This window comes from Engystomops pustulosus, chromosome 2 (assembly GCF_040894005.1).
Source record: "Engystomops pustulosus chromosome 2, aEngPut4.maternal, whole genome shotgun sequence".
Classification (NCBI taxonomy): domain Eukaryota; kingdom Metazoa; phylum Chordata; class Amphibia; order Anura; family Leptodactylidae; genus Engystomops; species Engystomops pustulosus.
The window spans coordinates 174,223,335-174,234,524 of record NC_092412.1 but is presented as its reverse complement, the minus strand read 5'-3'; the positions used below and the strand labels follow the sequence as shown (position 1 = coordinate 174,234,524).

Sequence of the window (11,190 nt, the reverse complement as noted above, 5' to 3'; positions counted from 1 at the left end):
AAATACAAACAGAGATGTGACCTTAGCCTAACTTAGTAAACAGTAAGCCATGTATTATAGGGACATGTGTGTAACCAGATTCCCAGAATCCCTAGCGCTCTAATGGTGAAAAAGTTGCACATTTCATCGCATATATTCAAATGCACCAAAAAAGAGGAAAAAAAGGAAAAACTAAGATAAATGACACTCAATGTATTTTAGTAAAAAAACCAATACTCAACAAATAAGATTGGGACAAAGAAGTAGTGGGTTTACTTCAATACAGAAGCAAATAAAACTTTGATCAAAGAAATCATCTATTATGCTTCAAAGCAAAAAAATGAAACAAAATATGCAGTTTGTTATTTACAATATGTTTATTATTTGAACACTTCTTACTTTATGCCCAGTTACAGCAAGAGCAGCTAGTGTCAAAAACTAAGCCAGACTGGCAAGACTGCTGGTAGGTGTTTCCATTCAGGCAGTTATAGAACTGACTTTTGTTAGTTGGGCTGGGATAAAGACCATTTGATTTTCCAACACAGAAACTGCTGCTGCCCGGTTGAGACTCTGCAGCTGTTGTTGGGGGTGCTGCTGTGTTTGGTGCCGCTGTTATTGTTGGCGCTTTACAATCTGCAAGAAATATATAAATGCCACATTTTAATCATTTACATTTATTTTCAGATTATTATACTGCTAGACACCATTATTATTTTCTCTCTATGAAACCAAAAAGTAGCTGCATATGATGCACATCTGCATGCGAGATAACTACAGAAAGATCCGCATCAAAAACAGTGTAGGAAATGCACATGTGCTTGTGCAGATTTTCATGCCGAACACTTATGGATTTTAATACAGATTTTCACAGTCATGATTAGTGGTGGCAAATGCTATATTTAAGAAATCACACTTACTTTAATGGCATCATATTATGCAATGGATTTTCTGAAAATCTCTAATGTAACTCAGTAATTTACTATAATGGACAACTGCCTAGGACAGTGGTGGTGAACCTAAGGCATTTGTGCCAGAGAGGGCACACGGCCGTGGCCACTGCCAGACTGCCACTGCAATGTGTCCTGCTAATTGTTCCAGGGGCATTCCTGCGCCACCTGCTCTCTATGGGGTTTCTTCAGGTTGGCGGGTGCTGCTGTTTGCTCTCAACTTGACAGTCAGAACAACTTCAGCAGGTAACAGATACAGGTCAAGGTTACCCTGATGCTGGAGGCTAACACAGTGGGCCACATTTGTCAAAATTAATGCAAGCTGTACAATGTGCAGTTTGTCTGTGAAATGTGCAGAGTGCACAATCTTCATTAGTATTGTGCAATCTGCAATGTTCGGGTCACTGTATCAAATGTGGAGCATGGTCCGACTCTGCATCGGAACCCCCCATTAGGTGCAGAACTTTATTGCATGGTGGGCATACTACAGACACTTTATAAATACATGTGCAAGCAGTTTACACGTTCTTTTCACTGCAAAGTCAAATAGAATAAATATGGGCCAGTGTCTGCTAATTCAGCCCCTGATTCCTTTCCAAATGTTGTAGCAACAAACAGCAGACAAGAAATAAAACTAGCTGTGAGAATTGGTGAACTGGTGAGCTTTCAGTTCTTCTCAACCTCATGCCACATTGTATGTATCCTGTTTCATTTGACACCACAAACATCCTGATCCTTAGTCACATTGAGGGACATTTATATAAACTGTCCTTACCCCTGCTGGCTTGGTTTCCGACTAGATATCGGTAATGAGGTACATATTTAATATTTCTGTCCCTAGGAAAATTTTCTGTCAAGGGGACAATTTTCTGTCTTGAGTGTCAGTTTCTATTCTGCTAGCCCATTTTTCTTTTGTTGTACTCTCTGCCACTTTTCAAGGCCAAAAAATGGAAAGGACAGATATTAAATGTGTTGGAGATTTCACACCATGAAAATCTCACCCCTTTTTGGAGCAGAATACGAGGATGCTGAAAATCACATTTATTCTGGCGGCAACCACTAATAAATGGGTCGGAAAGTAGAAAAGGTGGTGGGAGCCTCACAAAAAAGGCAGAAATCCCATAGTACTTCTACAGGACTATCTATTTTACATGGAGAGGAAAACAGCAATCTTAAGTCACTGACTTAAATAAGACTGCTGCCTCTCCTTTAATAAATATGAGGCAGTCCTGACTACTGCATCCTATTGAACCATATTTTACACAGGACTTCTGCAGCCAGAAAACTTCCTTTTCTTACATAGGACTGCTGCCTCTTTTTCTGTCTAATGTATGACTTAACACATGAACACATGACTATCTGCTTGACATGGAAGAAAAGGCAGCAGTACTATGTATGGAAATAAAAGGGACAGACTGCAGCAGTCCTGTGTAATGTATGGGAATTGGTATCCCAGCAATCCAATATGCACTTAAACAGCACTGCTCAGCCAAGTAAAAAATATATAAATAAGGAGGGCAATTTTTTTTCTAAGTATATATAATGTCAACATTAGGCCAAGTTCAGATGTGGCATTTAAATGGAAATTAAATGCACTAGGGAGGAGCTCCCCCCGTTCATGATTGCAGGAGGTTAGAGCTCTTCATGGTTACATTTCCATATTGGCACTTTCTGCCTTTCAGGTTAAATTGCCATATTGGCACGTTTTACAATAAGTAGGTTTTGGGTTGCAAATTGGGCACTTAGCCTCTAAAATGTTTGCCATCACTGTATTTTTATTTCCTCAACATATTTTACAAATTATGCTACGTTGTAATTTCCACTCTATTCTGCTACCAATTCTTAGCCCCTATGTGCCCATATCCCATTTTTTTACATCAAGAGGCAGATTTGTTAGTAAGACTTACATACAATATGTTAAATCTTCAGACTAGTGGAATGGTGGGAAGGCAGCATATAAAATTCACTAGACTAAATTACATTAAGTGCTTCAGTATTAACACTCACTTGGAAAAGAGATACCCAGAGCTGATTTCAGTGCGTTCATAAGGGGATATTTGCCTTGACCACAGAAATGGCCACTAAAGTCATCCAAAGGAAGTGCCCACACCATGGCACCTCCAAAGTTATTCTGCAGTAGCCATTCAGCCTGCAAAAAGAATAAAACCACGCAATTTTCAAATTCTCGTCACCATTATTTTATTTAAATTATATAATTTAAAAATATGATTATAAAAAAAAGTAAACTATTCCTGCAGCTCAACTTCATTTATTTGTGTGTACAATGATTGCATACCTTGATCTGGAAACTCTTCTGGTTGTCATAACCAATCCATTCATTTCCTTTGTAAGCATAAGGAACTGCTTGAGGACTGTTCCAAACCTCTGTGGCACCATGCAAGAAACTACAGATCTGCACACAGATGGAAAGAGAAAAATGAAACATCTTGGAGCATTTTTGTTTAAGTATTTCTCTTGAATGACAATGTCATCATTTCTCAAATTTACTATAGGTATATTTCAAAATAAGCTTATAGCATTTCCACATAAAATTAAATGCTGAAAAGTTGAATATAGATATGCAGAAAAACTATTAAAAATAATATGCTAATATTTGGTTATATTTAATTATTGCCACTTTGCACAGAAACAGTATTTATCCAAAATTTCACCAAGTATTTAAAATATTCCTTAGCTATGCAGAAATATATAATCATCTGCTACACTTCCAGAAAAGAGACCCAGAAATACATTAATATCTGCCTTTATCTTTCCACTTTATTTTTTTTAAGGGAAAGCCAATTGGCGCATCTGTCATATATTGTAATTTAATATCTATTTAAGGAGGGCTAACCAACCAAACAATTCTGTATGTAAAAAGATATATTCTTAGTTTTTATTATTAAAACCTAATTTATTATTAAAATGTAATCTAATGTATTATATTACAAAACTTGGGCTTATTCAGCTTAGGAAAAAAACAAAGACCTCTTTACAATGTACAAATATCTGAATGAGCAGTGCAAGGATCTCTCCAAAGATCTTTTTATACCTAGGCCCATGGCCAGGACAAGGGGGCATCCTCTACTAGCTTAGACTAGAAGCAGTTTATAAATTTATTTTTACATATTATATAAACATCTTGTCACTATTTCCCAGATCCCACATATTTGCCTAGTTATAAAGAATTAGATACTTAATACACTTACATTTAAAGGGGTTGGCCACTTTACTTCATGTTTTTGTAATGTGTGTGTAAGTGTGGGGGGCAGGATATTAGGTAATTTACCAATATATTAAAAGTTCTGCACCTCTTGATATTTAAAGTGAAGTCTCCTGTCTTTTACCTCATTAGTCAGACATTTCTTCCAAATGACTGCAAATGAAGGGTCATGTGATCTCTTACTTTCCATGAACAATCACCCTACCAGGACCTTATAATGGTATTCATGAATATAAGATCAAAGTCAATCCAGCTTACTAAACATACAGTCATATATTATTACCTCAAAATATGCCATAAATCCAGGTTCCTGTGTGTAAGGAGCAGCAGGGCCTCCACCTGAAGTAGGGGCACCCAGTCCATTGTTAGATGGGTCAGACAAAATAAAGGTTCGTCCATAGGCTGGAAATCCAACCATAAGCTTTTCTGGCGCAGCTCCATTATTTTTCCAGTAATTCATTGCATAATCCTAAAATATAAGAACGGCAGCAATAAATATATAAATTCAAAAATAAAACTAAACTGTTAAGATAAACATGAAGGGAACATACCACATTGAAATCGATATAACCACCCTGATCAGCTGGGCCCTGGTATAGAGGGCTATCTTCTCCTGTAAATCCTTCCCATGAACCACGAAGATCATATGTCATTACATTAATAAGGTCCAAATACCTTTAGATAAAAATTTAAATATATAATAAATCAATAATGCTGCCTGCAACAAGTATAACACTATACCTATTAGTTCTCTGATAGGTTTATGGACTTAACTAAAAAGGTTTATCCAAATCCACCCAATTAAAAAGCTAGTTGGAGAAAATGTTGGAACAATGTAAAGAAGTGCCATGAGAAGATGAAATCTATATGCTGAGGTTCCTTCTATTTCCACATTATGCCACTATTGCTATGTGTCATAACTTAAAGAGGTTGCCTACTTTCAGCAAATAATTGATATTGTCTGTGTGGTGCAAAGTTATACTTTTTTTCCAATACAATACAATTTTCTGTCATTTGGAATTCTTCTTGCTGCCATTATATAGAACAAGGATGGCCATCGGACAACCTCTGTTGGTCCGAGGATCTCAACTTCAAGGGGCTGCCAAAATCCTAGCTGCACCTAAAACCACAGTGAAGCACAAATTCCAAGCTCTCCAGAGCAGACATATGATACTGGAGACCCCCAGAGCAGACCTATAATATTAGAGACCCCCGGAGCAGATATGTAAAAGTGGAGACCCCAGAACAGAAACTAATACTGGATATCTCCAAAGCAGAGCTTTAATAATGGAGACCCAGAGAGCAGCTGTATAATAGTAGAGACTCCCAGAGCAGTCTCCTCTTGCCCCGGGTGCTGCACTGCCCTGGGTCCTAAAACCGGCAGATAAAGCATCATTAGAAGCCAGGGGCAGAAGAGAAAATACTCAGAGTGGTGAGCACTCATCTTACATCTGCACCATTGGGCTTTGTTTATGCGGCCCACAGGTTGTGCAACCCTGATTTAGAAAGTTTTACTGTTTACTTTGAATGGAAAAAAACCTGCCCATGGTCACAAACAGCCAAAAAGGTGCACAGCTCATCAGGATAGCAGACAATAATCACAGAGTAGACAATAATCAGAGCAGACAATAATCAGAGCCATGTCTCATAACAAGCTGTGTGACATTGCATGACCTTTGACTGGTTTTTATCCACAGCAAGTAAAGAATAGTAAACAGTTTTCTGTTTAATGAGCAAGCAGAGCTCTAGAAAACCATGAGGAACTGATACAGAAAATATATTAAAAATTGTAATACCTTTTAATTGCACAAACAATAATAAATATGTGCTTAAAGTGGTCAACCCCTTTAATCAATCATTTTTGTTTTTGCCATTGTAAAGATCCCTAAAGAGTTGGAATTGAAGGACAGACTTTTGGTAAATTCGTTAGTAGATGTTGGTGATTACAGGGAACCTGTCATTATGAAGTCCTATCAGTTCCCCACACAATGATCACTGCTAAATTTACCATACAAGTAAGAGGGACAGCATTTTGGTAAGCACAGAAAGTGGCTAGGAAGAGGACTTTGTCTGCTCAGGCCAAGATTTGAAGAGACCGTGAGCTGTCAATCAAAAATAGGACTATGACATAAATGAGATAAAAAAATCTGGTATGTGTTGGACACGCTATCCCTAAATGATTTACTGTTCCAACACAGCTTCCAACACATACCTGGTCTTTTATCCCATTTATGTGATATACCAGTATGTACCAGTCTCCAGGATGACATAGCAATCCACCGAATAATGGACCCCTGATATCTGTTCGACGCATAAGACACAAGTTACTTTCCCTATACACTTTCAGACTACAAAAAAGGTGCCGCCTGTGTCTTTTATTTAATTTTCTAATCAAAAGTAGAAGGCATGGGTTACTGGCAGCCTGGAGAAAACGTGTCTACTCATGTCTACTCATTTGCATATCAGAAAAACAGCTGTAATAAAGGCACAGCGCCTCAATGGCATATAATTCTACATGATATGTGGAGGACTTTTAATCTTTTACCAGCCGGTATTTCTGTTGTGAGGGGTAAAATTCTAGTAACAGATAATTGATTCAAGCAAAACGGAGAGGATACTCATAACCAGATGCAGCCAACTAGGAAGACTGCATCTTTTTCTGTATGAATATACCTTATTTGTTCACCACTTTTGGTGTAAAGCAATTTGATGGAAAAAAATACATACTTGGACAGTTGTGGAATTTGATATCCATTCTCAATGGTGGATTTACCAGCAGACACAGCAGCAGATATAAGCAGACGAGGTCTGTTGGTTTGACTCCCTTCCTGCACAAAAGCCTCATACATTTCCTAAAACACAAATAATGTTTGGTACAATAAATAAGATACCACCTAAGATGCAACAAAATAATTTTTTTTACGTTGTGTTTTACAAAATTTACAGAATTTTTAATATAAATTTTTATCTGTCTTCTAAATAAGTTTATTGCTAATGTGATAGACAAAGAATCATTTCACCTGTAACAAAACAGAGAACAATTGCTGAGTTTCAGGTGGGCTGCCTCTGTCTGAGTCTCCAGGATACTCCCAGTCAATGTCCAATCCATCAAATCCATACTGTCTTAGAAATGTAATGACAGAAGTGATGAAAGTCTGACGGTTTGCAGAACTGGATACCATAGTATTAAACCTGTAGGGGAAAAGAAAAATGGTAAAGAATATAAATGTATAACTCTTTATCTGCTTGATATTGAAATTGACTAACCAAGCATTTTTTTTTCCATTTGGAGTTGTATTTAAATTCTTGTTTTTTCAAGATTTACAAAGTGTGATGTGGTTGTGCTGTCACCCTGTGCCTCTGTATACATACAGAGACTTACGGTGACGGAAGGCACTGCACTGGGCTGGAGCCCCGGAGAAAGGTAAGTATAGCTTCTTTAATGTTTTGATATTGCCCATGCCACTATTAAAAGTAATTAACTCTCAAACAGCCCATTTAGAATAGCTTATGGTTTGATCTTCATGAAGAATGTCTATGTGGGTCGAGTTGGCCACTCTGACAATATGCAAGGTATTATTTTGTGAAATCGATATGTTTCAATGATTATATGGTTCTTAGTATCAAATATGTGTCGTTGTTATTTCTAGTGGTCCCATAAACAGTGACTGACAAGGTACATCCTTAACCTGTTGCTTAATTTATTTGAATCCAATCCAAGATACTCCAAATGTATGATAGTAATATGATTAATACAGATACAAGTTTGCCATTTGGAATCCATAACTCCAGTATGGCTATAGAAATAAAGTTGTATCATTATTATTAATGACATATAAACACATAATGAGATATATTCCATTAATTCCAAATGTACAATCTACAGAAAAAAATAAATGTGTTATTTATTCTGTACATAATAAAGACACCTGCTTATTATATTGTTTATGAAAAGGATAAAAACAAATAACGAAAAACTATAGTGGGATCTTACAGCTTTAAGCTGCATTCACACACACGTATGGGGGACGTACGGCGTATATACGGCGCCGTATGGGAGCGGTACGGTGCGGCACACGTGCGCCATATATTACAATGGAGAGGGGCAGGGGTGAGTGGCATGTGCCCGCAATGTGAATGTAGCCTAGGTAGGTAAATATAAGAGAAGTCATATTTAGACAGAAGCTATGTTGTTCTATTACCCAGAGGTTCCATAGTTCCAGCCTCCAACCGAGAGAAGAGTTTTCAGTTCACTGTTGCTGTAAAAAAGAACAATGAACATTTTAGTAACAGAAAATCATTATTAATATAGAATAATGTGGATCTGCAAATAAATGACAGCTTTGTTCAAAGTCACCACAGCCACTGTTCTCATTGAAGCAGAGAGCCTCAAGAGCAGCTATACTAAGACTGCCTGCCCACCAATGGGCAAAAGTAACCGTGAAAACACAATGCTAGGGTTCATTTTTCACAGTCGATGTGCTTTAATGGGCATTCATTTTTCACAGATGCTCATTAACCAAAGGACTTTTCAGTAGGTCAGTCGCATGTACAATGATTTGTCAAAAATGTAACATTTAGTGTAACCATGTTGCCAGCTGGTAAAAAAAAATAATTTTACACTTCAGATTTTCAAGGTTAGCAAAAGAGTTTATGAGAAATTGTGTTTATTTGCCCTAGAGATAGACCTGTCCACTTTCTGAATAGAGTAAATTAGTTGTTCAGCAGGGTTATTGCCTGTCATACCAATCACTAGGGATAGCTTATTGATAGTTTAAGCCTAACCCATTTTACAGGAGCATTAATTTAAAAATACATACACTGTTTTTTTCTATAATAGTTTTTTTCTGCACATACCATTTGTCTGAAAATCTGGTGGAAACAATCAAAAAATTGCTATGTTTTTAACTGAAGACCTTGATGCTTTATCTTACATTTATAACTGTTAATACAGTATTCATTTTTTTCAGCCATTTTTATTATGTAAGTATTAAAAAATGTATCCATATGGTTAGGTCATTAGAGGGGAGACATCTGCTAAAAGAATGTTCTTTTTTTAGCACTAAAATAATAGAACGCATGAAGAGTTTTCTAGCAGAAGTAAGACGTGAGACATAAGAAAATATAGATTATGTTCTATTTTCTCATGTATTTCTGTTCCGTATGCCCCATATTAGTCTATGGAAATGTATATAAAAATGGGTTGCATACATGCTGCATACAGATATGTTATGGATACGGTGCTATACGTGCTCAAATGGGTGAAAAACATCCGTATTTATGACCAAAATACAGCTGTTTATATGGAACATACAGTTGTGTACATGAGGCCGTAATTTAAAAGCCACACTGCTAAAGAACAGCAGTTACAGGGTGTTTCAGCACCCTCGTATACCAATATACAGAACTCATGCAACCAGATCTTGATTGTTTGTCTAGAATAACTACATTACAGATACAATAAGGAATAAATATACTTACTAGTTCTTGAGGGCATTTAAGGAAGCATAGAGTGTTGGATCATTTGGTTCAAATGTTTGGATCTGGTTATTGGTCATGGTTGCAAAAGCATAAATCAGATGAGTACACATGCAAGGATCAACATCATCTGGCATATATTGTGCTGCACCAGGATAGTACTGAGCCCAGTTGGTAAAGTAACAGACCAACTTCACAGAGGAGCCTGGAAAGAAAAACAATTGCAGTTACATATAACATGTTTTCTAGAGAACTAGAGTATTAGATTGTGTGTAATGGATCAATTATTATTTACCAAGGCAAATCATCATCAAAAATGTCGTTTTTAAGAACACGAAGGCAGGTGTGAGCTGTCAATACAACTGGGATAATAATAATACAGGCAGTCCCCGGGTTACATACAAGATAGGGTCTGTAGGTTTGTTCTTAAGTTGAGTTTGTATGTAAGTCGGAATTGTATATTTTATCATTGTAATCCCAGACAGAATTCTTTTGGTCTCTGTGACAATTGGATTTTAAAAATGTTGGGTTGTCATAAGAATCAATATTAACACTAAAGCTTCATTACAGACACATTTGATAACTGTTACAGCTGATCATTGTAGCCTAGGACTAAAGTACAATAAATTACCAATATCCAGAGGTCAGTTTGTAACTAGGGGTCGTATGTAAGTCGAGTGTTCTTAAGTAGGGGACCGCCTGTATGTACTTACCTAGCTGCACATGCAGTAGGATTGTTAAACCTGTAAGAAATAGATTAGACATAATGAGACAAATAAACTAAAACATTTAAGACATATAATGGCAGTAATGTCTAAATTAAAGACCCACACGTGGCAAGCAAGAATCTGTTCATCTTGATCCCTCAAGTAGATTCACTGACAAGTACTCATGTCTTATATAGGCACCTGTCACCTCCACCTTGTCCTAGACATACATGCCGCATGATTTCTGCTAATATCAAAGATAAGGGTAAGCTACTGTTAACACCAGATAATCAGTGACTCTATTGTATTTCAGGTCATAAAGTTTAGTAAATTGGACCTATTCCAAAATAAATCTTAAAATATGATTTGAGTTACCAAAATCATCTTAGAGGAAAAGTAATCAACAGTTATGTAATATAAGTACCCTTCAAAGCTTGTAACCAAAGTATGCCTACATAATGACAGGCAGATGGAGTTGTCGACCACCAAAAAGGGATGTAATTTATGAATAACCCCCCAACACATAACAATGTATATACAGTATATTAAGGTTAGATTAAAATAACGTAACATAAGAGCAGCATAAAACATTTTGATTGTGAACCCTACTGGAGTCCTATTGCAAAGATCGAAATGGACTTCACACTATGGTGGCAGATTTTTCAACACAACACAGTATTTATTGTTATTGCATAATAAATTCCTTTTTTTTTTATTTTTGCAGTATTGTATTAACTTACTAAATGCGATGTGTGATTGCTGCATTTGAATACGTTTGAAAATGCATCACAAATGACAGGTGTGAACATAACTTTGAACCCTTAATACGCAGACCTAAAGGGCCAAAGTGATCATG

General features: G+C 36.7%; 1 protein-coding gene across 1 annotated transcript; it reads right to left on the bottom strand.

The window, feature by feature from the left end:
• Positions 1-337: 337 nt before the first annotated feature.
• LOC140118890 (acidic mammalian chitinase-like) lies at positions 338-10,581 on the bottom strand. Its single transcript, XM_072137316.1, has 11 exons — positions 10,459-10,581; positions 10,341-10,370; positions 9,631-9,832; positions 8,352-8,408; positions 7,170-7,341; positions 6,877-7,001; positions 4,701-4,824; positions 4,433-4,618; positions 3,223-3,339; positions 2,934-3,075; positions 338-612 (listed from the first exon to the last, which is right to left on the bottom strand). The coding sequence occupies exons 1-11, from the start codon at positions 10,481-10,483 to the stop codon at positions 380-382; spliced, it is 1,413 nt and encodes a 470-aa protein (XP_071993417.1). The 5' UTR covers positions 10,484-10,581; the 3' UTR covers positions 338-379.
• Positions 10,582-11,190: the final 609 nt, after the last annotated feature.

Bases quoted from the DNA above. Each gene is read 5' to 3' on its own strand.
- LOC140118890 (XM_072137316.1), bottom strand. From the start codon at position 10,483: ATGAACAGATTCTTGCTTGCCACGT. The intron at 7,342-8,351 runs GTAATAGAACAA...TTTCCCCTACAG, and splicing joins TGGAACTATGGAACCTCTGG to GTTTAATACTATGGTATCCA. The intron at 3,340-4,432 runs GTAATAATATAT...ATCTGTGTGCAG, and splicing joins GATTTATGGCATATTTTGAG to ATCTGTAGTTTCTTGCATGG.